Source organism: Chamaea fasciata, unplaced genomic scaffold, assembly GCF_029207755.1.
Source record: "Chamaea fasciata isolate MVZ Bird 193981 ecotype frontalis unplaced genomic scaffold, bChaFas1.0.hap1 SCAF_2, whole genome shotgun sequence".
Lineage (NCBI taxonomy): Eukaryota > Metazoa > Chordata > Aves > Passeriformes > Sylviidae > Chamaea > Chamaea fasciata.
Window position 1 is genome coordinate 65,458,415 of NW_027094087.1, and position 25,679 is coordinate 65,484,093.

Consider the following 25,679-nt stretch of genomic DNA (forward strand, 5'->3'; position numbering starts at 1 on the left):
TGCTGGGAACAGTCCCTGGAATAATAAAGTGCGCCTGCAACAGCACACAACTTAAACTCAGAAGGAACTAGTTGATTGAATCAAAAAGCAAATAGGATTGAACCAGTTATTTGCTCACCTAGAGAGCAGCAGCTGGGAAAGAGCATTGGGGATCCTGATAGTAATCAAGCATGCCATGTTATCTGCAGGGCTAAATTCACAACTGTGCTTAAACTCTCACAGTGAGAGTAGTTGCATGCGACACTGAAGACACGTCATGTAAGAATGATGCATTTTACTCACAATCACTGAAAAGGAATGAAAATAAACGACCAGCTCCTGCCTTAGGTCACCAGTTGTCCTTTGCAGTCTTTGATACATTGTGTGCTGCATGACTTGCTTATAATTAACCTCAAAAAGTGGATAAAGCAACAAAATTTCCCAATGATAAAATCAGTGATGGTAGCAAGACTACTAGCAAACTGTGATGAACTGAAGAAACACATGGAAGATTGATCAGGAAAAAGTGGCAGATGCAATTCAGCACAAATATATTATACACATGGATATAAATAACCTTAGTTTCCACATGTGAAAACCTCTGAGCTTATCACTCTACTAAAGAGGGAGATCCTGCTGTTACCACAGATAATGTCATGAAAACAGCTCAACATTAAGGTCAAACTTAAAAAGTAAATAAATATTAGGAAGTACTAGAAAAGGAATAAAGAACAAGAAAGTAATCAAGCAGGCCAGTACTTAGCTGTATGGCTAATGTGTGAAGTTTTGGTTCCCTTCCCAGAAAATAATATATGAGACCCAGAAAAGTTTCAAGGGACAGTAAATACAGAAGCTATTCCACGCTTTTGGTCACTCAAATGCTAATGCATTTCAGTTTAGAAGATGAAATTTAAAGGTGACTTACATATCTACAGAACATGGCATGGTAGATAAAAGTTTACTGTGCAATGCAAGAGACATTAAATTAAACGAGTGAAAATCAGGCTCAAAATGAACAAGAAGTGGCAATTCTTTATGCAAGAGACATCAATTGATAAAGACTGCTGTTATTCAGGAAGCACATATAGTCCAAAGGAAACTAGACAACTACTGGAAAAAACAGCATTGAAAATTACTAAATAGACAAACCATATGATGTTCAGGAAAGCCTGGAATAGATGACATTTAGAAGCCAGAACACAGAAGAACAGAAGAAAAGCAACCAAATGTGCTTGCATTGTTCTTATTCTTCCTCAGGCAGCTGCCTTTGACTACAAAAGAAGCTGTTGTGTTAGAAAAAACAACTTTGGTCAGGACCTGTATAGATATTTCTATGTTTATCTTCTCCAGAGTTCCAAGAGCACGTAAGTAAGGAGCGCTGAGGAAAAGCACGTGCTGTTTCCTCAGCTTCTTGGTTAAATGCAGTAGAAGGTGATGTGTGTTACAAACACGGCCAAGACTTCTCAGCGATCAGTGCCAAGCCTCAGCACTCATGTTCACATACTCGGGATGCTATTAAAGTGACAGACTTAAATTGCAGCACAAATACTTCCAGTATGAAACCTCATACTAGAGGGATTTTTTTTGTTATTTCTCACCAAGAAGAAGAAAAAAAATACTGATTGTATTTTTTATGGATGGTACCCCAAAAAAAAAGCAGTCACAAGTTGTCTTACACCATTTCATGAAAATAAATGCTCTCCCTTTGGTACATTAAGTAACCAATGTTACCATTTAGTTCCATGTAATAGTGAAAATAGTGCACTTTTAGATTTATAGACATCAAATTGGGGTTTTGAATGTCAAAGACATACCCTTCCTTTGTAATTGTGCCAGACAAATGGCCTACCAGAAAATGTCTAAATGCATAAAAGCTGTAAGCTTACCAATGGTGAAATGGCAGATGCAATTTACTGGACAATTCCAGAATTATATACAATTTTATAAATTATGTATAAATTGTCATATTTCAATTGCAACCTCGTTTTAAGCATTTCAAGGACATTGAACCCAAACCAAAATCAAGCTACCAAGTTAGAAAAAACCCTGGAAATACATAAAACTGATCAATAGAGCGACGTTCAAGAGAAGCAATCAGACTTCCTGTATTACTCAAAGATTTGGCGGTGGAGGAAAAGGAAATGCAGCAGCAGAAACATATATTCTAATCAGGTTTCATTATTATTTTGGGTACATTTGATATAGTTTACAGAAAACTTTCAGAGTTTAAGTTACACAAGGGAAATCTCATAGACTGAGATGTGACTCCTGAGACCAGCAAGAATGCTTCCCAAGTCTTTTCTCATTTTTGACATGTAGTACTGAGTCTAGAAAAATTAACTAAGAGCTAATTGCTCATTTATGCAATCTGACCTGGACTTTTCATGATATTCTACTGAATTTTCAGATTTCCTAAGATAAATTTCATTGTTGGAATCTTTTCATACAGTCAATATTCAGGTTACGATCATTTAAAGTCCTTTTTAAATTGATGCTATGAGTGTGCAAAATGAAACCACTTAAAAATTCCCCAATTTGATTATTTACAGCATCTTCCCAGAATGACATTTTGGCCAGGCTAACTGGAAATAAAGGAAAGTGATTCAGTGCAGTAAAATATTTTCTATTCTCTTTTTCAGCAATATGATGTATTCAGCTTCCTTTATTGCTTTTTGTAGAGCTATGATCCAGAGAGTATATAATGTAAACTCTACAAGTAAAAGAAGTTTTTATCTCTGCACAAATATAACTTTTGGCTTAACTAAGATTCCAGGTTAATTTCCAAATGTGCTTTGCCCTGTTAACCCTGCAGGTTACCTTAGAATCCATTAGTGCTACACTTTGAAAACAGCATAACAAAAAATTAAAAAAAAAAAATTTAAAAAAACCCCAAAACTTACACAGCAGCAGATGAAGAACACACAAGAAACCATTTTCTTATGAAGTAGAATTCGAGGGTGCACAGATACCTACTGGACATTAACACTTGTTTTGGTATCAGTGAAGGTTTCCAGTGCTAAATGAGAAGACATTCCTGTACCAGGCAGCTGTTTAAGACTTACCAATACTCATCAACCAAATCAGATGCTTCTCATGTATGCACTGACTATTGTATTGCAGTAACAATACAGCCTTAAAATTTTTAGATCCTGCAGTCAGAACAGGTGTTAACAAACGCGGCATCTGCTCTCCATGAAACATTCCCCGTCATCTAGAATTTAAATTTACATACGTATCTACATGGATAGCTGAAGAACTTTTGTTACTTGACTTAAACACTTCTCCCAGCAATTTGAATCAAAATCAAAAGCACAATTCACTATCTACATTATTTAAAAAATACTTTATTTATTACTTTCAGCTTGAGACTTAAGTTACTGTCTTTACTCTAAAATAAAGTCAGTATGGGCTTCATTCCTATCTGGACCATAAGGCAAGACTAAAATTGCACATGCAGTTTTTCATCAAAGCAAAAGATAAAACCCATGATATACTACCACTTCTAAAGGATGCATTAACAAAGCTACATGCATTTTAACAAGATTTGTTGGTACACACTAGTAAATTCAACAAATGTACAATATCTGGCATGATTTTAAATGTACAGGATGCCAAAGAAGAGCAATTGCACTACATTCACAAACAGTTCACAAAAATACCAAGTAATAATATTACTGGTGAACTTTTTAAAAACTTTTCAAAGCTATTAAATACACCATTCCTTTGAAAAGTATTACAGTAGTACTCCGAAACCTTGACATACACTGATTTCATTTTCTTTTTCTTAACAGTGGCAATCTTCAGAGCTACTGGTAAGTTCAACTTGGCATTTTACTGATGCAGAGATCTCCCATGTCAGCCTGTCATATTTTCAGCAGCCTAGAAACAGAAAAAAAATTATTCCATGTCACCAAAAGAGACATCATGTAGATTAAATTTAATCTTTTCTTGAAACTTTTTAAATTTACCTAGAGAACTTAAGGGTCTTAAAAAAAAAAAAAACTACTTAGGAACTTTTTCTAATGAACATTACTATTTTCTAAAAAAAAACAAAAAAGTTGTCAACTGCCATTATTACCCTTTACTAAAAGAGTCACTGCTGTTTGCTTGTGCTTCATCCTGTATCTGAGTAGCTTTTATCTTGCACATTTTACCCTAATACTTCCAAGAATGGCTCAAATGCACAAAAACAGTTACCTTTGGAGTCTACTTTATGTAATTTATGGGGATTATTACCCCATCCATACAAACAAGTCATTGACAAAAAACTCAGAAGAATGACGCTAATCATAACTGCATAAATCACACTACCAATTATTTGATTAAGAATATTAGTATTTTTATTACTGAGTAACTCCAGTCAACAAGGCACAGCTTTTGGAGACTGACATTTTAAACCAGTTATGGGACAAAGGGGCAAAGCAGAGCAACAGGAATGGGAAACCAGTGAAAGCAATGGAAGAAGTAAAACAGCCTTCAATTATTTGTATACACAGTTAAATGCATTTGTGAGCACACATTTAAGCATAGACACAAATACAAAATATGCATGAGCATAAGTTAAAAAGAAAGTAAGCAGTCTTCCAGAATAGAAGCAAGATATAGTTTTCCTGTTTCACCTCTCAAAAATAACCAAATATAAGATGCAGCAGTAAAAAAATCCTGACTCTGATGTTTAGGTAGAGAGAAAAGAATGAAAATCCTTCAAAAGGCAAGTGAGATTTTTTTTTTTAAAAAAAAACATGGTTACTCTCTATTAGTTAAGCAGATAAATACACGTATATGAAAAGCCCTATATATACACACATCACAAAATTCCCCCTTTCTGGTCTTTGGAAAGGTTCAAAGCACAGGTTAAGGGGGTAAAAGCAGTATGTTAAGATGATGTTAACAAGCTGCATGTACCTGTTCACAAGTACTACTGCATACTGTTAGATCTGAGGTTGTAGAAATGGGGTGATATTAAAGGAGAAATCTATTTGTGGTATTATGCAGGTAAGGGGACAAATGGTGACTGCAATAAAAGTTTGTGAATTTTGGTTGTGTTATTTTTTTTCAGAAGAGGTATTTTAATTACATTACTTCTATGAAACATATTATTTGTACCATTTCCTGTTTCAGGTTGAATTCAGTTGTATTCCTTGCTTCCTCTGTTGAACAGTTGATTTCCTTGATTTAAAAATGAGTCATATCAAAGTACAACTTACAAACTGAAGCACAGCAAGTTGCATGTACACCTGACTCTTCAAAACAAATTTATAAGCTTTTTAAACTAGAGCATTACCTTCAGAGCTTCTGTAGCCTTACGTAGTTCTTTAATAACAGAAGATAATGCTTCTGGATTTATCCCTTGTTCACAAAGCCGCACACAAATAGACAAGGTCTCCATATCCAAGCCAGTGTTTAATATCCTTGAAATCTCAAAGAGAACTGCAACACAAAAAATGAAAGCACTTTAGTCTCTACAGACTATGAAATTTCAAGGATCAAGATTATTCTTCATCAACATTTAGATTCTACAGTACTTCTACAGAGTGAACATGGCAGATGACCATTGCTGTTTGTACTTCAACAATATTTATGTTCAACTTTCCAGCAAAAGCTAAAAGCTACAGCTTCCAACATCAACACCATGCTTTCCTGGTTCAGGAAATTTAATAATGGATAATGGGTTTTGAAAAAGTGTAAAAAAAAAAAAAAAAAAGTGAAGAATTCAACAATTAACACGCCTGCCAATTAGGCAATATGTAGCCTATAAGAAAATTCTGTGCTTTTGGACTCCAGTTACTTATACTCCTTTCTAATCTTTAGGTGTTGAGGCAGTGTCTTTGGCAGAGACATGTAGCAGTTTCTTGACAACAATTCTGAGCTCTTTTGCAGACATCTGCTAATGTCTGTATCTATCCTAAACAAAATATGTACATAGTTACACAGGAAACCTGGGATCCTAAATCTGAAGATTAGTGCACTTTCCATATCTGTTCTCAAAAGCCTTACTTTGTCTTTTAATTTGCCTGTTGTCCCTCCTGTCTAAATCATTCCTGCAGAAGTGGAGAGAGGGAAGTTGTCAAGTACAGTTACCAGAACTTAGATTCTTTGTCCTTACCAAAGAAGTCTCTATCTGCACAGAATGGTTTTACCCTCTTGCAGCATCAGAGGAGCCATAATGATCCTGCTAGTCCTGCCTTGCCTCCAGCAGTAGATCAGAGCACAGAGATCAGTGGCTGAAATGCTAATTTTTACACCAGCTCAACTCACAGAAGTCTGTACCAAAAAAACCATTTGTAACTTCAAGAGAAAGGAAGTTGCTGAGAAAACAACGAATTCATAGCACTATCCCTTGAACAGTCTCCCTAGCCTCTACTCCCTCATTAAGGAATTTAAAGGCTTCACATTGAACAACCCTCAACAGACTGCCTGGCTACTTTCTACCCTCCACATAAACTTTTGGCTAGAAGCATTTTGTGGAATTCCAGAGTTTCACACTACACTGAGAAACAATTTGAAAGCATGCCAGCTTTGATTCCTCACAGTCAGGCTGAAAGTGAGCATCTTAACTTCACTCACCTGCTCGCATTTCTCATGGCTCATCAACCTCCAAAGTATTTCCCAGTACCCCTTCCCTCACATTCCCCATCCCACAACAGTACCTGAGTTGAGTTTGGTTTTTTCATATCAGAATCTATTTCAGTTCTGTAACCCTGACTACTGTCCTCAAAGTTTTTTCACTATACTGTAGCTTGGGCTGGTTTGGCATATTTTTTGGTGGTGCGAGTTGGGGTTTTTTTGGGTTTTTTTTCCAGTTTACTTTGATTTTCTGAGATGAGTCACGAACAAGAACAAAATATCGGGGTTCAGGTCGGTCCAGGCGCTGCCGCTAACACCGTCACGGGGCCGGTCCTTTCTCTCCCTCCCTCTCACTTCCAGCCCCCGGCTTAAAGCCAAGATGCACGGAGCCAGTTCACGTCACTTACATGAACCATTACAAATAATGAGAAACAAAAGCAAGTGTATGTATACATATGTAAATATATACAGACACTAAAAGAAACCCTTGTATTCTATGCTATGTGCTTAGCTGAATTTAAAATTAAAAAAAAAAATCAAGATCAAAGAAAAGGAAAAGCCACATCAGGTCCAAAGAGCCGCATCAGGCCCGCTCTGCGGGGGCTGAACCGTTTCACGAAGTGACACGAAGTAAAACAAAAACTGCGACGCGCCGCAACTTTCGGCAGCCGCAAGCCAAGCCCCTCTTCCCAAGAGCGGCGCCCGTGTGCACGGCCCACGGCGGGGCCAGGCACTCCCTCTCCCCTTGCAGGCTGCGCGTCCCTGCCCCCGGCTGTCACGCACCGTCCATGGTCTCCCTCACGGCGTTCAGGCTAGCGGCGTTGCTCGCCATGGCGACCCCGCCGCGCCCGGAACCGGAACGCCCCGCGCGCCCGCGCCCACCGGCCCCACGTGACGGCCCGGCCCGGCGCAGCGCCAGCGCCAGCGCCGCGGGGCGGGCTTTCTTTGAATTCGTGCTGCGGCGCAGCTGGCGATTGGTCCGTTCGAGAGAGGGGCAGCCCTGCCATTGGCCCGGCGGCGCACACCGCGCTTCGTCATTGGTCAGATTCCGCAGAGGGAGCGGGGCTGGTTAAAGGGCCGCCCGGTGCGGCGGGGGCGGGAGCGGTGCGGCGGCGGCCGGATAACGGCGGCAGGTGGCTGTGCATGTATCCTCGGCATTCCCGGCTCACCCGCATTCCCGGCTCACCCGCATTCCCGGCTCACCCGCATTCCCGGCATCGCCTTCTCGGTGGCGGAGCTTGGGAGAGCGGCGAGCGGCTCGGCGCGGTGGCACCGTCCCGGGGAGAAGTGTGAGAAGGGGCTCAGCGGGGCCGCTTCGCCCGGGGTTCCCGTCCCTTCGTCCCGGAGGCGCGGGAGGTGCCCTCCTGCCGGAGCCCCTCGAGGGCTGGGCTGCCCGCGGCCCGTTGAGGCGAAAGTTGGGCAGTTTTAGCCCCGGGCAGAGCGGGACCCGCCCGGGACGTTATTGCTGCCCCCTGTGCAGGCAGGACGGCCGTTTGGTCTCTTCTGGTGCTTACCTGGGATTTTTTTGTTTGTTGGATTTTTGTCTCGTTTGCTCGTTGCTTTGTCCTTGTTTGGGTGTTTGTTTGCTTTGTCTTAACCCCCCTCTTCAAGTTCTTTCTTAACTCGTTTTCATAGTTTCTGTTTGTATTTGTTCGTACCAGCCTTATTTATCAACTATGTCATTAGGACCAAGCCATAGCTAACTTCGTTTTTGAAATGTTCTTGGTGCCTTAAAATGATTAATTCTCTTTTCCCAAACCCTTCAGGGTGGCCCTGAAATGTCAAAAGTGTGATTTCATTGTTTTCCTTAATTTTGCTCTCCCTCTTTTTCAGGTATAGCTTAGTGTTATGGGTGATACAGAAGAAGCTACAATGCAGATAACACCGGAAACTCCAGGACAAATTGCAATCCTGAATCCTTTTGAAAGTCCTACTGATTATTATACTCTTCAGGAGCAGATTGTTTCCAGTCCTTTTGTCTTTAAGTCAACGAAATCCTCATCTGTAAGATCAAGTCGTTAGTTGTATAACTGTACAGATACCGTGCTAGTGTTTTCAAATGCATTAAAAAGGGTATTTTATTTAGTGTACTTTAACATGTGTACCGAGCTAAAGAACTTTGGTGGCATTTGGAGTTTCTTCTCTTTACAGAACTACGTTGCTTTAAAATACTAATATTGCCGCTTCCTCTTCCTCCCTTGCTAAATATATTTTGTCTTTAGTTATTAGCAATTGAGTGGTAAAACCAGTAGGAGGTAGATAAAGAGCAGTTGTTGGATGTGGTACTCTGGTCCTACTTAAAGTGGAGAAAACCAGTTTCTACTTAGATGCTACATAAACTGGTTGCAAATAACACTTAATTGCACTTATGTTGTGAGCTGTTTGTGTATTCAAGTAAATGATTTTGTGTATCTGTAACTTTTTTTAGTTGCAAATTGCATACTGGTTTGAAGTTAAAATTATTTTCTGATAAGCCATAGAGATGAAACTGCTAATGAAACTAAAAAGACTCACTTGGTGGATAATTTTCCAAATACATTTGAACAGTACTTTGTAATTGTTAAATAAAGGGGTGAAGCTGCTTTATTTCTGAATTGGGTTTTGTTGTGCCCTATGTATAGTATTCATGAGGCAGACATTATAGGATGCACATGGTGTTGCTGCTCTGGTCTTAGAAGTGGGAAGTGAAAGGAAGATTGCTCTATTATTTGGAAAACTTGGGTTAGGATACTGGGTTTTCATGGGACCACAGTCTGGATTGTGGCAATCAAGAAGCAACATAAGTTCATCCCAAGTTATGTATCTTTAGTAGACGCGTCCTTAGAAATTGAGGAGAAAATCACACCTTAGTTTGTAAATACCAGCTGTAACCTTCACTTAGCATTGTTTTGTAAGTCATTGTGATACCACTACCAGCAGGATAAAAAGCCTGACTGACTTACTTTTTCTTAGAGTAGATCATTTAAATAGAAACACTTTTGACTGTTTTTGACAGAAACTATATGGAAGCTGTGACTGTATTGTTCTGTTGAGATTTGCCCTGTGGTTTTATTTTTATCTTTAGAATAGCAAGCATTAAAATGCCTATTTTTTTTTTTAGACACCAGGAAAATTCAGATGGTCTATTGATCAGCTTGCTCTAATAAATCCTGTGGAAATAGACTCGGAAGACATTCAACGCCAAGGAATTTATTTGAGCCATGCTGGGTAACTTACTATCTATTTTTATGCAGCTAACTTAGCTTTAATACTGGAACACTTGTTGTTTTGCTTTATTAACATTTCAGCATAAAATTAAAGACTTTCTTATTCAAATCTTTTAACACAATTTTTTACATCGTGTGGATATAATATTTAGATGAGGCTATCTCTGTGTTGCTTCCTTTTAATATTAAGAGCTGTTGATCCACTCTGATTGCAGTTTGGAAGAAACCAGATAAAAACATTGAGCTGAAGCAAAAAAATGTCTTGCCAGTGATCATTACCAGGCTTTCTCTTCTGCTCCTTGTTACAACACAGTTTATTTTCTCAGAATGCTCCATAGTGAGGCTTCTTTGGTCTCTGGGGCTCCTGCTGAAGGGTAGACCTGGGAACACTAGCTGGGGAAGCCCCAGTACTCCCTTTCAAAGGTATAGATTAGACTTAATGTGAGGGAGGGGGCACCAGTGCTAGTTGAAGTAGGTTGGGGACCTTAACTTTTTTCCTTCTTCTGAAAATAACTTGCATGAGAAAAATGAGTGGGTAAAACAGTCTGGGTGTTCAGAGCTTATCTTGAGGGACAATTTTACATGCAGCTAGTAGAGTATGACATGCCAAGTGAAAGTAGCCAAGGGGAGGCCTTAATGGTGAGTCTTGTAGACTCTCCTGTACATTTCTCAGGTACAAACTTGCACAAGGAGCTGCTCCTCATGGCTTGAAGCACTGCAGGAATTGAATAGTAAACCAGACCTGTCTAGACCAGGTTGCTCAGTCCCATCCACCTTGATCTTGAATGTTTCTAGGGATGGGGCATCTACCACCTTTCCAAGCAACCCATTCTAGTGTTTCAACATCCTCATCATCAGAAATCCTGTGAAGTAACTTACTGTTTTTAATGTCTGAACCTACATCTCTCTTTTTGAATAATAAAAGTTGTAGGACTATAACTCTCCCCAGCTGTATCTGAATCACCAGGTCTTAATGTTTCCTGTCCTTCCTCTAGTAGCCAGTAGGCTTCAGACTAATGCTTTTTGTACATTTTAAGGCCTTAAGCCTTATGTTTTTAGGGAGTTAATTACTTTGTTTCTGGAACCTTATTCAGACAAACTAGCTTTAATGGAGATGACTTGGGTGACAATTCTAGTGATGATAAGTGATATAGATATAAACATGCATTTTCTCAGTAGGTCCTTTCAGTCTGTCCCACTGTTTCATAATCACTGTGGTTCATTTTTTTTAAATCATCTGCTGTGACTAGAAAGAGTTTGAAAAGTTTGGCTATGTGTAGAGTTGTGTAAATTTGCTGTGTCCGTGTTTGCATGTTTCAGTGTATATGTAAACATAAGTACCCAATGATTGTCTGTTTTCTTGGTACAATAACTCTGCAAGTGCCTCCATAGATCTGTCACTTTAGCATCATCTAGGCAGATGTAATTGAAGGTGGTATGTCCAAACATTGCAGATATATTCCAAGTAGGATAAGCATAAAAGAGCTGTGAGAATTTATGTATTTGGCACATCTATATGTGCTTGTTTATCTTGTTATCTGATTGATTTTTAAAATTATTTAAGGGTAATTCAGGTGTATAAATTGTGAATGAAAATACTAGGTGGTTCAGCTAAGACAATGATGAACATTTATAAGCTTCAAAAAATTTTACAGTAAATTACATTGTAGTAACTGAAAGTGACGCTTGACGGTGACCGTTAGAGGAAATATAAATATAGAATCTCACACTTCATGAAGTAACTGAAGTAGCTACAACGCTTTTTTCAAAATGAAGTTAAAAGCTGCATAAGGAAATACATTTATTGTTAGAAACTGAAATACGATACTGAAGAAAGTGTGGCAGACTGGATATTTGGCTGGGGAGAACTCTGTGCTGGGAAAGTGGACTGTGTCAGGTATTTGTGCAAATTCCAGGAGTATTTTCAGTTGCCCTTTAATTGTTTACAGCTCAGTTTTTTAGTTTGCTTGGTTTTATAGTCTAATCTCATGTTAACTTTTATAGTATAATATACTCATGACATTATTTTGGAAGATCAGTTATGATTCAATTTTTACTCAGACGTGCTGAGTAAACAGAATATTTGTTATTATGTACTTTTAAATGGTACAAATCTTTTTCAAATCAACTGAGTTGAGAAGTGCATTTATATTTCTAAATTTATAGTATGAAATTATTTCATGTAAGAGTAAAAATATCATAAGATTTATGGTTTAGTGCAATTTATAAAGTTTCTCTTGAACATCTATAAATTATTATATGGCTGGACTTTACATTGTATTTTTCTACTTATGTGATGGGTTTGATAATCGAGTTGTTTTTCATTTGTTACTTAGAATTGATAAGGAGACAGAAGACAGAAGGCAAAAAGCTATTGAGGAGGTAATAGAACTTTCTGCTATCAAATATTGATTTGTCTGCAGAAAAGATCCACGTCTTTTACAGGATTTCAAAACCCAGAGGCCTATTATATTTCAGTAAGAAAGTAATTTTGCACCCTCATCCCTTGAAGTTGTAGTTGGAATCCCCACACTTCTTTTCTTCCCCTTTTCTTTCAGACACAAGTAGGTCAAAACAATGGGGGTTTTTTTTGTTTTGTTTTTTGTGGCTAGTGGTAATGTACCTGTAATACAACTCTTATAGTTAACTTCAGGTTAAAAACAATGATTGAGAATTTGGGGGTTTACAGTAACTGTTGGAGTGATACTGCATTTTTTTAAGCTTTGGAGAATTTTTGTGATTTTTTTTATTTCTTTCAAATTCTGCTTAGTTGGATGGAAGACTTTATTCTGGTAGCTTGTATTTTTCCATCCATTTTTCATTTTATTTTTTCACTATTCATTTGTCTAGCAGAGAAGGAAAAGGGAAGTGTTTAAAAGATTCACTACAGAAATCTTCAATGTTATTTCGATTAAAAAAATAGATAAGTCTCTGATAGGCAGGTCCATCAGTTTGTCTCTACGAACATAATGTTTTGATTCTATAAAGGAGCTGTGTAGTTGACCTGCAGCTAAGATTCTCTGTTGTTCTAAATTTGCATTAAAAGGGGTATTTCCTCTTTGTGAGGTGTAACCTAATGGCTTATGCAGCTGAACAGCTTGAAACCCTCTCTCTGATAAAAATTATACCTTTAATAGTTGCATGTTTCAAGCTGAGTTTTTTCATTTACTTTGAGTCTTGCATTTATTTGAGAACAGAATTTGCCATGTATCTGTTAAAGCTTTGTAGTAGTGCTTATTTCCTCAGCATCAGGGTGTTTCTCAGTGCACCCGTGATGATAGATGGAGTTTCTGATTCACAGAAAAAAACCGAAGTGCCAGTACTCAAAAGTGTTTTACCACTAACCAGTTTTTCCAAATACACTAACACTAATAGTGTTGCCAAAACGCCTTGGTTTATTGCTTTTACTGTTACTGCAGTGTCCGTCACTTCTGTGAAATAGCTCAATTGTGAAAATAAAACTTAACAAACTAAAAATTTAAAAATAATTATTTTTAAACTACTTTGCAAGAAGCAAGGTAGTGACAATTCAATTTTTAAAATGAGTAATTATTGTTAAATGAAACTTGTGTATAGTTCTCACTCTGCAGACTTGAAAGATCTGAGGTGCTATGTGTCGTAAAGAGCATAGGGGTCTTCAAACCGAATTTTTTTTTCTTTAATCTCTTTGGGCCTAAAATAATGAAATGTTCTACTTTTTTTTTCTTGTTCAGGGTACTAGTCTAAATTTAAGTTGAAAATTTTAAAACATGCTGAGATGGTTTGTTTTTATTCTACTCCAGTTTTTCACAAAAAAACTCATAGTTCCTTCTCCGTGGACTGAACATGAAGGCAAGCAAGTTTCTCAATTTAATTCAACTAAATGTAAGTTGCTTTTATGTGTCCACCCAAAATAATATAGCATTTGGGGAAATTATCAAGCATGATTTTTTTTTCAACCTCAAATTAAATTTTAAGAACCAGTGATAAACGACGGCACAACTGATTGATTTTCAGCTGTTGTCTACAAGTGCTTTCTTTGTTTAAAAATTACTTATTAATTGACAGTCTAATATAATTTTTTCTTTTTGTTATTCTTGGTCTTTGTTCTTAAATTTTTCTACTTTAATAATCTGTCTGCAATCATTTTAATTTACACACAGAACTTTGTATCTATAACTATCAACTGTGTTGATACTGGTAGTAGCCAAGTCTTCTACTTCACTTTTTTCTTCAGATATTTGCATGTCCTCTTAATCTGACTGCATTCCTCACAGTATAAGCATATTGGAAATGGAATTCTATATTCTTTTACCCTTACTAGCGGCATAAATTTCTGTTGTCATCCTGCTAGCTCACTGCCACTAGTTGTGTGTTTTCTAAGTTCATTTCATTTATACCACTGTTAGATTTTGTTCTTAATGTTCTTATTGAAGTTTATGTATAACCAGCAGAATATAGAACAAATGGATTACAAGATGGAAAATGTGAGCTATAAAGTGTTTTTTTGGTATGAAAGTCTTAAATAAGTGGGCATTTTTTGCGAGATTTGGAAAAGGCTAAGCTGTTAAATTTTTTATCAAGGAGATGTAGCTTGTGGATAGTGTATTTTTGTCAGTTGTAAGATGGTCACTTTAAGGGCAGAGAGCATAAGGCGTAATCAGAAATATGGTAAAGTGAATGGTGAAAAAAAATGGTCTAATGTGTTCCTCAGCTGCATAAAAAAGTTGAAATGTATCTTCACCTTTCTCCAGTCCAGACTGAATGATTTTCTAGAAATGTGTTTTACTTGAACACAGCTTGTTTAGCTAAGCGTGATCTAGTTTGTTTTAAATCTGTCATGTAGAGACAGGAGGACACAAAGTTTTGGGCAATGTTGATGCTACTTCACTAAGCCTTTTTTTGAATAGAAACATGCTGAAATTCTCTTGATAGCTATAATGGTAACCTTTTCTCAGTACTGCTTTCTAATCTCTTCCAAACATTGCTGCAAAAATTTTGTTTGGTTGTATTAAGTATTCTAACTTAGTGTTGCTAGATTTCAAAACTATGTGCAGTGCATGTTTAAATTTAAGTTCTATGTTTTCCAGCCATAGATATAAATAACATTTCTCCAATTGGAAGACAGCTGAGCTTGCAGCCTGGGAAAAGCAATGGTGAGTAAAAGGCCATGCCAAAAATTACAGGCTTTCTCTCAGGAAAAATAACCCATTTTTAATGGCTATTTAATTTCAAAAGGGAATTATTTATTTGCTAGTGTACAGTAGAAATAGTTTTTCTTGAACTGTATGGTACTACTAATTTTAATATCCATTTCTCATAGGAATTTAATTCTATTATATTCTGTTGTTTTTCAAGTTAAAAAAAATAAGTCCTCTGTGGACTGTGGAGTGCAGTTTTTCCAACTGTACTTTTTCAGGATTAAAAAGTGAATGTGAGCTTTAGATTTACAAGTAAATTACAGTTTTCAAAAACCTTTAATATGTTGGATGGTTTTGGGTTAGAGAATCATGATTATTTTCTATGCCAAATAAATATCAGAAATCTTAATACATCTTTCAAACTGCATCATTTTAGATAAATAGTTACTGTTCTTCCCCAGGGTATTTTGATTTTTCTGCCACTTCATTTTGAATCCTTCCTTTCTTCAGAGACCTCTCTTCTCAGTTAACATAAAAGCCCCCAGAGAGGCGTTCTTAAAACTCTTGGGTTTTTATCTCTAAGCCTAGTGTGCTGCATGTAGTGTTGTCAAATCAGAATTGTACTTTAATTAACACTTTTCCTTATTGCAACTGTAATTTAAATAGCTCAATTGCAATGTAATTTAAAAGTGAATTTTTGTTTCTACAGCTTTAGTAAAAGGTCACTGTAAGCTAATTTTGTTGGTTTTATTCATTGCAGCTGCTTGTCAGACAGTACTGTCTTTGCCAGTGGATTTTAATGTAGAGAAAGTACTAGGTATGTCATGCAATATCTAAATCTAATGAATGTATAAGTAGAAAACTTGGTTTTGTATTGTTGGCTGGATTTGTCTTGTGAAATACTGAAAACGAAATGTATGAATCAAAGTTTTAAGTATGTATTCTAAATAGGCAGTTACTGCATGTTGCATGGGACACGTGACTTAAATGGTATGATTTGAGTGTGGATGTAAAGATAAAAAAGCAGGGATATGGAGGACAACTGGAAATTGTTCTGCCTGCGGGTGATTGAGGGGAGACCTCATTGCCTTCTTGCAGTTTCCTCAGGAGGGGAAGCAAAGGGGCAGGCATTGATGATCTTTTTTCTCTGGTGACCAGTGACAGGACCAGAGGGAATGGCCTGAAGTTGTGTCAGGAGAGATTTAGGTTGGATACCAGGAGAACTTTCTTCACCCAGAGGGTAGTTGGGCACTGGAAGAAGCTCCCCAGGGACATGGTCACTGTATCGGGTCTGACAGAGTTCAAGGGCATTTGGACAATGCTCTCAGGTGCATGGTGTAACTCTTGGGAGGTCCTGTGCAGGGCCAGGAGTTGGACTCGATGATCCCTGTGTGTCCCTTCCAACTCAGGATGCTCTATGATTCTATGGAATTTGTTAACAGCTCTGAATGCCTGAAAGGTAATAAGCAGAAGATAGCCTGTACTTCTCCCAAACAGAGCAGTAATTTGTCTTAGCAGAGCTGTTTGGTTAACAGATGCTGGCCAGGAGTCTCAAAGCCCAACCTTGCCTTGAGTAAAGCTGAGCTGTAACTCTGGCTTTAGTGTACCTGAAACCATGGTGGGGATTGGAAGTTGTGTGGTGGCAAAAAAAAGCCATGACTGCTGAGTGAGGAGGCAGGAGTCCAAATTAACCGTCTGTTGATGAGTGCTACATCAAGCATTTACTGTCACCTTCTCAGGCAAGGGGGCTGGAAGGGCCTGATCTTACAGCTCATAGGTGGGTACAGTGGGTGCAGCCAGCTCAGGGCATATTGGCTGCATGCTGCTATCCCAGTAGTGAAATTCAGAGCCCTGACTGTGGGCCAACAAAATAGAACCATACTTTATTGCCTTTGTTTTTTGTCTTAACAAATGCTTCCATCATTACATAGTTTGTGAGTTCATGAAAAATTTTTACAGGGTATATCCAACTAGAACAGAGCAAGAGAAAAAAAACCCTAAAATAATCTAGTAAATCTAAGCACGATTTAATGGGTCTTAGTTTGTGCTTTCCTTCTGTAAATGGCTAACTACTTGCACTTTCTTCAAGTCTAGCCTGGTTTGCCTCTGGATGTATCATGAAGACCATCAAAGCTTACGGGACACCTGAAAAAGAGTCTAGGTTTACTGGGTAGTAAAATAATTCCTGTTTAACAATTCAGATGTGAGGAACAATACAGTTCTGGGGAAGGATTAATAAGGAGATAGAAGCCAATATTTATTTTTTTTTAATTCTGTAGACTTTGCTATTAAGAGATGATAGGCAGAAGTGGAATGAACCTTAGTAGACAGGGGTGATTTTTGTAGGGATGACAAGCAATCCTTTGGGATAGATGCCTAAACAGATTAGTTAGTTGTTGTATTGGTAAAATAGATTAAATGTTTTAATTTAATTATATATGTCTCTGTAATGGAATGGGTTTTCTTCTGCATTCATATTGGAAACAATTTTTCCCCCACATTTCTAGGTGAATATTTTAGAACTGATGAATTTGCAGATCAGTCTCAGGAAAATCTGAGTTCTTCATCACTCAGAAGAAAGCTGTTTTTAGAAGAAAATGGGAATGTATCTGCATGTTTGTCCCCTTCTCTGCATAGTCCATGTGGTAGTCAGCCACTTGGAGTGCTCTGTTCAATAGAATTATCTCCAGTCCGCTGCAGAAGCCCCCTGGACACATCTAGTTCAGTAAGTAGTATATTTTGTGGGATGAGTGGGATGTATCTTATGAGAGAGTAGGTGTTAGACTAAAATTTTGTTTTTTCTTTTTTGGCTTCTTTTTTTCCAAATTCTGAAAAAAAATGTGAACAAGAGTCTTGAAAGAATATATTACTGACTTTTTACTATTTTCAACTATTTTGTTACGCTGCTATTCTTTTGTATTGGGAATTATGTTTTAATTTTGTTATGAAAAGGAAGTAGGAATTAAAACATACAAAAAAACTTGCTGAAAGCATGTTAAAACCTTTTCCTTTTTTTCATAAAATGTGTCTACAAAAGTCCAGTTTAAATCCATTAATGCTGCCTACAATGCCAGTTGATATGAACGTGTGATATAATTGTATTTCCTTTAAATCTCATAAACTCATTTATAGAGAAAGAAATGACTTGTGGATCTTTGAAGTGCAGTGCTAAATATGCCTTTTTCTTTCCCATTGCCCAGAGTTTTCAGATGAATGGACATTTATAAGAACACAGAACGTACTGTTCATTTTTAAAATTAAACAAGATGAACCTTATCCCCATGTGGCCATAGCACAGCTAAAGTGATTTAGGTGATTTATTTTCATCTGTTTGGTGGTTTGAAGTGCATGGAAAAAACCTACTTAGACTAGGATAGTGTAGCTTAAAAAAAAAAAGGGTAACCTATTAAAGAATTCCTACAGTATAATTATAGTGCCAGAAGTGATGGGTGTGTTTTGGTCTGGGATTTTTTGTTGTTGTTTGGTTGGGGTTTTGTTATGTTTGTTGTTGTTGTTGTTGTTTTGGTTTTGTTCTGTTTGCATGATAGTCTTAAGTAAGGTCATTCTTCTTAAAGAGAAACACTTATGTATCTGCTGATTAATTAAGTAGATTGGATTACTTTAAAATATAAATAGTGGCTGACTTTCATCTGCAGTGATATGAGTAAGAAATTTAGATTAAGCACGTGACTGGATACACAGATAGCATTAATTCTCTGTTTAGGTTTCTCAGAGTTCTTAAATGTAGTGGATGAAATAGTCCTAGGTGGTATTACATGACAGTCTGTGTCCACTGCTCTTTTCCCCTGTGTGGAGGCATAAGGTCCAGGTGAAGAGCTGCAATTGGAATATTTAAGCTAAACTAAAGATTGTCATTGCAAAGGATTAGTCTTTTTCAGTGCTGCCATATTAAGCATTTTAGTTAGAAGAATTTTATATATACATATTAGCCACAGCTTACATTATGGAAATAATGCTCTGTGGGTTTGATGGTTTTTTTTTGATTCTGAAGGCTCAGTTTTCATCAAGTCCTATTCAGGGAGGAACAAGAGCTTATAGTCTGGGAAGTATAACCAGTCCCCCATTTTCAGAGGGGTCTCCTGCACATAATGGTTCTCCTGCTTTTTCACCAATTGCTTTTCACATAAGAAAAACACCACTTTCAGGTATGGTTTAATTGTATATGTATTATTCTATCTTGAGTAATATATTTTTGTTATAAAAACTTGTAAATTCTTAGTGGAACCTTTTTCTGTTTAGAGACGAGTGCTCTACAGATTAGCAGTCACCTATACAAAGCATATTACATCTGCTGTTCAGCAGTGAAATATTTAAAACAATAAAATGCATGTGCTTGCATTTTTCAGCTAGGAAAAATATTTTGGAAGAAGACATTGAGATGCAATAAGAATGAAGAAAAGCTAAAAGGGTTAATTTAATGTGGGAGGGGTTTTAAAGACACATGCCTGAACTGAGTCAGGTTACAATTCTGATTTTGCCCAGCCAGAAGCATTTTAATGTCAATGGGCAAAGAATGTTTAGCTTGAGCTTTCAAATCATGCTCTCATGAAGATTATTTGAAATGAAATGACTAATGAAGAAATCACAAGCATTTTGTGTCCTCATTGCTCTAGGAAATGTCACTGTTTCATGCTGTGTTTATACTTGGTAAGGCTTAATGCCTTGTCTATACATGATTATACACGTTTGGCATAATTATACATGTTTATATATGACTTTTACACATTGTGATTAATGGTACTTTACACCATTATATATGGAAATTGCACAGATGTTTTTTCACTTATCTTTGTTGCTGCCAAAAATGTAAATGCCTATTGATCGCGTATTGACATTTGTTTAGGAAAGAAACATAGAATCAGCCTTCACCCATTTTTCTTTGAATACTGTGTAGTAAGGTCATTTGGAAATACAAGATTTCCAATACAGCAAATCATGTCATAGAAAAGAAATTTGGTGGGATAAAAACTTGCCTTTACCATGGTAGCTGAAATGTGTGGGTGGTAGGTTTGGTTTTTGGGATTGCTTGTTTGGATGGGTTGGGAGACAATAGTCAGTGAAATACTCTGTAGTTGGCTATAAATTATTCACTGGACTGTAGGGCCTTGAGAATGATGAGTTTTTATATCAGATATCAGGTGGAGTTAAACTTTTGTCTTTTTTTTCAGACCAAAGAAAATTTACATTTCGTTCTCCAGATATTCCTTCTTCCTCGAGTAGAATGACACCCCCAAGTACAAGAAGTCCTTATATAGATGGTTGTTCTCCAATTAAAAATTGCTCTCCTATGAGGCTTGGAGCCTGTAGAGGAACTGCCCAATATCAAACTTCTGTCATTAGAATACCAATTGCAGTTGAGAATCAAGATGAGGATGAGGAAGACAAGGAAAACGCTTCTCCAGCAGAAGCTCGGTTCCCAGAATTGGATAATGGAATAAACTTACATCAGGAAGACAGTGATACTTTTGGACATGGAACACACCTTGTGGTGGCAACTGTGTCTATTGCATCAGATCACTCAGAAGGTTGTCATCAAAGGTTGTCATCATTTCAGGATATAGAAGGCTTAAAGGAAAGTAATACTGTAGACATGGCGGATGCAGCTGAAGTGTCAGAGGAAAACACTTGGATAAAAGAAACAATTGGCAGTAGCAATACACCAATGACCAGCTTTATGACAGGCATTACCTTCAGTATTGAAAGCTCTCGCATGTGCATGTCACCTCTTGCAGAAAGCAGTGCAATTCCTTGTGACAACAGTAGTATTCAGGTAGAAATACATGTTTTGTTTCTCTGTAAAAGTGAGCTCAACCTAACTTGGAATACATATACTGATCTGAGAGAAATTGTTATTTTCTCTTACTGGATATGGCATGCAGGCTTTTATCCCTTCCCTCCATCCCCTCTTTTTGTGGGGTTAGCACAGCAATTATTTTTGTGTTGCAATGTACAGTAATATATTTAACTTAATCCAAACTAATGCTGACAGACCTGCTTACAACTTGCTTTTGTTATTAACTGGTCATGGTTGGTTGGATTAAGTTCTGTTAATCAAATGCAAATCATACCAGGTATCTGAGGGATTTGTTTCTGTTAAATGACAGTACATTTTTCAGGCCCTGCTTTTTTATTTCAGGTGGACAGTGGTTACAATACACAGACTTGTGGAAACAGCATTATGGATACTGTGGGAACTGAAAACAGTTGCAGAGAAAACGATGTGAATACTATTGTGTTTCAGAATAAATCTCAGCTGCTTAGAACAAAGGTAGGAATTGTGGTAAAAAAGTGATAGGCTTCCTATCTAAAGTATTATATTTGGTTTCAGGGAGCCTGGGGGGAGAGACTGTCAGATGGTAATAAAGATGTTAATGTAGCTTTGTTTCAGAGACTGTTGAATAAATATCTTAAACTGGCAATAAAATTAGTATGTTTTATGATAAAAGCTAAGGTTGTTTTGGAAGAAACTGAGGTATATGCATGAATAGTAGTAGTGAGGCTGCTCATCATTATTGCAGTCTGTCTCTAACTTTTTGTTCTTGCTGCTTCATTTATTGCTAAGTTTTAAACATGTGCCTGTAGAGAAGGATGTTTCTGGGGAAAAACTGTCTGCTGCTAATTTTTATAAACTTAGTGTCAAATCCTAGACCATACCTGGTATGCTGACTTAGTGGGGGGTATAGTCTTTTGATTACAAGCCCTTTGAGGCCCTATCTGAAAAACACATTACAAAAGATAATACGTATCTAGGAAAGCTCCTAACCTCTTAATCTTGTGACTGATAGGAAAGAGTTCTGCTTCTTCCAGACAATTGGAAGCAAGGCTAGCTTCTTTAGAGAAGAGAGCAAAGATCATCTCCTCTCAGTAGTTATGGTCACATGGTGCTACACACTCAGTAGTTTATATTCTGCTGTGTCTTGGAAAGTCCTTCAAGGGGAAACAGCACTGACCAGTAGTACCAGATTATAAAAAACCTTTAAGTAAACCCATTCAGCTCTGACTTTACTTCTGGATGTCATGCTAAAAGCTGCTCCTCTGCCAAGGGGAAGGAAGTGCAGACCGATGGTGTCTTACACACCACTGTCATCAAATTTTAAACTCTGTTCCTTTAAGACTAGGACATATGTCCCTCACAAAAACGATAGATATTTTGTCATTAACTTCTAAAAATACATCTGAGATCCTGCCCCAGTGACCTTGATGGACGTGAATTTTATGTGTGCATGTACCTACCAGAATCAATTGTCTGGTATCAAACCCTTCCTTGAGGGACTTGCCAATGTCACACAGCTGCCTTTTCCCACTTTTAGTCTTTGAACTGCTGGGTCCTGACTAAACCAAATTTTGCATTTTAGATTAGGAGTAAAGTGTGAAGACATTAAGTGCTTCATTCAGATCTTAAAACTGAGAATCCCCAGGGAATGAAGAGGAAAAAAGCACAGACATTGCTGGCTGAAAGATTCAAGTCTGTCTCATTCCAGACATTCATGTGAGCTTTTGAAATGTGGTAGTTTTTGCACACAGCACATTTCAAAGATCTGTGTAGAGAAAACATCTTACTTCATTTCTTTCTCATTTCAGAAGGGTAGAGTTGGTACTTAAGGTACTTACTATACTTGAAATTTGCAGATAGTAAGCTTGGATCTTGTTTCTTTTGGAGAACTTCTGTCAAAATGGTTTTAAAACTAACTTTTTCTTGTTCACCTAGGAGTGTTCTGTTTTAAGCCATAAGGACAATCAGTTGCTGAGAACAAAATCTCCAGAGAAGCAACCCTGTTTTCAAAGAGCCAAAACACATAGCACTGTATTTGGTCAAAATGCAACTTGCAACATTTCTGCTTGGAAACATGAAAGTCAAGTTCAGGGATTTCACAAAAGTGGTATGTAGTTCTCTGATGGAGAACTTAAGCTGTGGTTTCTAAAAAATTTTTATACATATGACCTCAGTTACCTGGATTATACATAGTATTTTGCTTTTGTAATGCACATGTAATAAGCTGTTTGGTATATACTAAGGGAGTTTTCAACGTGGGATTTTTCAGGTCTTACTAAGAAATTTATTAGTGTCATTAAGTGATCCTTTCTGAAAATTAAGGTGTTTAGATTTGTTACAGAGAAACAATAGGGTTTTTTTCAGAATTGTATTCCTTCTGTGACTGGGGTGGATTCCATGAGCAGCCTAGGATAACTTGCATAGGAACCAGTATAACTGCAAAATCACCTACATTTTAAGATTTGTCCCTCCTAAAGGCAAGAGGGACGTTTCTTCTTTGTGGGAAAGAAAAAGTGAAAGGGGTATTAGTCTGGTTTTGGATTGTTTTTTTCCAACCAGATGTATTGTATGGCTTCATAAATACTACCACTAGTACCAAGAGTAAGTCACTGGACATAAGTGATCTGCTGGGAGTGAGATGAGAGCAAACACCAAGTTTAGTTCTCTTAGAAATACGAGCTTTATGTCAAAAGAAGCAGTTTAACAATTCTCTGAACAGCTTTTTCCTTGGTTTGACAGAAATCTGTGATGTCAGTTAGGTTTACCAAGTACTTAAATGAAATGTATTTTTGGTTACTTTAAAAGATAGTGGTGTTGCTTTGGTAATTGTATTAGTACTAAACTTGATCACCTGACACTGCGAAGTGTCTTTGAAGAACGCTTGTGTCCAAATTGATGGTCTGGTGCTCTTTGGAGGGAACCTAAGAAGGTGCAGTAAGATTCACTGGTCTCAATACATCACTAAGAAAATGGTGCAGCCTTCTTCTGTAAAAGTAAACCATTACACTCTTACTTCACTCTTATGTTTAATTCCTAGTATTGTTATGTTGCTTCCAGAAATTACCAAAATATTTAGATAAATTCTTAAAAATATAATTAACTTTTGCATGCCATTTATTACCAAAAGCAATAATACAAGCAAACCATTGATCCTTTCGAGAAAACCATCAATAAATTAAAATGATGAATTGAGTGGGGGTCAGAAGCCCAGAACTCCCTTTGTGTAATCAAATCAGATTTGGTTGAATTTGCTTGTATTTGTTTAAAAGAACCTTCTGGAATTTATAAATGTGAATAGGGGGAAAAAATCCATATGGTAATGTTGTGGCCCTAGTGACCAAGAGGGAAAGAAGAGATACACTGCTATTGCTGGGCTCTATATAGAGCTCTGGTAAACTTCATTGGATTAAAGAAAAAGAGAAGTCCTTTCTAACTAGTGTTGCAGGTGAAGCAGCTTTCCTCTCTGTTCATAGCAAGGATGTCCCAGGATACTGGATGGAAGTTCTGCTTTCTGTTCTGTTCCACAACCCACAGAAAAGCTTGTACCAAAGTGACAGATGGTGGCTGATGAGCAGCTATTGGCACACTAGGCCTGAAATCTATTGGTCAGATCTAAATTTGATTTAAATGCAAAACAGCATTAAAACAAAAACCTCAAAAGGGGAGGTGTGAACAGAATCTCTTGGCATTAAAATCATTGTGTTAGACCTGAGAGCTGTGTGTTGTTTGAATAGAACAGTTCTTGAAATACTTTCATTAATGATTTCCTAGTGAAGGTTTTCTGAAAAGCATATTTAAGAAAAAGGGAAATGTCTGTCTGCATCACCTGACTGTAGTTCTCCCATTGCAAAAATAAATACTAAAATATTCAGTTTAGAAATGAAAACATGATGATCATGAGCAAATATGATGTGCATTATTTTTACTGCTGTAGCAATTTAGTCACTATTTCTGTACTGCTTGTGGGATTGACAGTAATGGAATCTAGTGTCATATATTAGCTATTTCATGATCTTCAAACAGTGCCCTACTAGAAGCTGGAAATACACTGAATTGATAACTCTTAAGGGATGAATTTCGTTAAAAGCAGAAAACAAACTCGGACTTCTGGGAAACAAATTTTATAGAATAGGGCCTTCAAAATTTTCTTAACTTTAGCTTCTATGTTTTGTCACTCAAAAGCAGGATACAACTTGTGTGAGACTTAAAAGTTATATATGACCTTGTGTCATTTTTGTTTCTCATAATTTTAACAAAAATCAATTGAAAGGACTGTATAAAGGATTTATTTTTGCAATTGTGATTACTAAAATAGTAAATTTAATGAACGTTAAGAAGGGTAGCTGAAATTATGATCTGTTTCTGAATTTTTGAGTTAATGTATAATTAAGATTAGGTTTTACTTTTTAAATAAATTTTTTGATTGTTTTTGTAATATGTTCAATGATCAGAGACTTTTGAAGTATTCACAAGTTAAAAAAGCAATCCCTGAAGTATTTAATTTCATTGTGTATTAGTATTTTCTTGATGGAAAAAAAATGTTAAGAGCAGAAGTGGGTGAATGTGAGAAGTGATTAAGGATGCCCCCATCTGGATTGCCTGTATTTTTTGTCTTGTTATGTAGTCTTCAGTTAGATAGGAAATATTTATTTTATGAAGACATACCTATTTTTTTATGTCTGTACAACTGATTTGTAGAAGAAACCTGCTGTGCAAATTACCATGGAAATCACTTGACCATTCTGTTTCTTTAGTTGTTCTTAATGCATTGGTTGGCACACATTGCACAAAATGGTCATTGTTTACATTAAATTAATATCAGTAGTTTTAACGAGAGTCCTTTACCATGTCTAATTGTAAACTGAGTGGTGAAACCAGAATAAAGACATTTCTTTAATACCTATATTGTTCAATTACCTCTTTCAGTTCTGAGGTGCTAAAGAGAATGTGCCGAAGTGCTGACTTCTATCAGACTCAAACCTTCCTTAAGACTACTAACAAGAAACTCTACAA

General features: G+C 37.0%; 2 protein-coding genes across 5 annotated transcripts; one reads left to right on the forward strand and one right to left on the reverse strand.

The window, feature by feature from the left end:
• Nucleotides 1-3,303: 3,303 nt before the first annotated feature.
• Nucleotides 3,304-7,453, reverse strand: MZT1 (mitotic spindle organizing protein 1). Its single transcript, XM_066177459.1, has 3 exons — nucleotides 7,330-7,453; nucleotides 5,264-5,409; nucleotides 3,304-3,858 (listed from the first exon to the last, which is right to left on the reverse strand). Exons 1-3 carry the CDS (start codon nucleotides 7,376-7,378, stop codon nucleotides 3,835-3,837), a joined length of 219 nt encoding a protein of 72 aa, XP_066033556.1. The 5' UTR covers nucleotides 7,379-7,453; the 3' UTR covers nucleotides 3,304-3,834.
• Nucleotides 7,454-7,626: 173 nt separating this feature from the next.
• BORA (BORA aurora kinase A activator) lies at nucleotides 7,627-25,678 on the forward strand. 4 transcript variants are annotated; one of them, XM_066176280.1, is made up of 13 exons: nucleotides 7,627-7,679; nucleotides 8,380-8,550; nucleotides 9,647-9,753; nucleotides 12,089-12,134; nucleotides 13,535-13,616; nucleotides 14,822-14,887; nucleotides 15,633-15,689; nucleotides 17,380-17,597; nucleotides 18,885-19,038; nucleotides 20,062-20,663; nucleotides 21,030-21,161; nucleotides 22,602-22,773; nucleotides 25,593-25,678. In XM_066176280.1, exons 2-13 carry the CDS (start codon nucleotides 8,395-8,397, stop codon nucleotides 25,604-25,606), a joined length of 1,806 nt encoding a protein of 601 aa, XP_066032377.1. In that variant the 5' UTR covers nucleotides 7,627-7,679; nucleotides 8,380-8,394; the 3' UTR covers nucleotides 25,607-25,678. The 4 variants fall into 4 exon arrangements, with proteins under 4 accessions (XP_066032377.1, XP_066032375.1, XP_066032376.1 ...); XM_066176278.1 differs by having other exon boundaries at nucleotides 7,661-7,835; XM_066176279.1 differs by lacking the exon at nucleotides 7,627-7,679 and adding an exon at nucleotides 7,842-8,052.
• The last annotated feature ends 1 nt before the right edge of the window (nucleotide 25,679 follows it).

Coding starts and splice junctions, on each gene's coding strand:
- MZT1 (XM_066177459.1), bottom strand. CDS start 7,378: ATGGCGAGCAACGCCGCTAGCCTGAACGCCGTGAGGGAGACCATGGAC. Junction 5,410..7,329: donor CGTGAGGGAGACCATGGACG/GTGCGTGACAGC, acceptor TTTGTGTTGCAG/TTCTCTTTGAGATTTCAAGG. Junction 3,859..5,263: donor AGGCTACAGAAGCTCTGAAG/GTAATGCTCTAG, acceptor TTCTGTTTCTAG/GCTGCTGAAAATATGACAGG.
- BORA (XM_066176280.1), top strand. CDS start 8,395: ATGGGTGATACAGAAGAAGCTACAATGCAGATAACACCGGAAACTCCA. Junction 12,135..13,534: donor GGCAAAAAGCTATTGAGGAG/GTAATAGAACTT, acceptor ATTCTACTCCAG/TTTTTCACAAAAAAACTCAT. Junction 14,888..15,632: donor GCAGCCTGGGAAAAGCAATG/GTGAGTAAAAGG, acceptor TATTCATTGCAG/CTGCTTGTCAGACAGTACTG.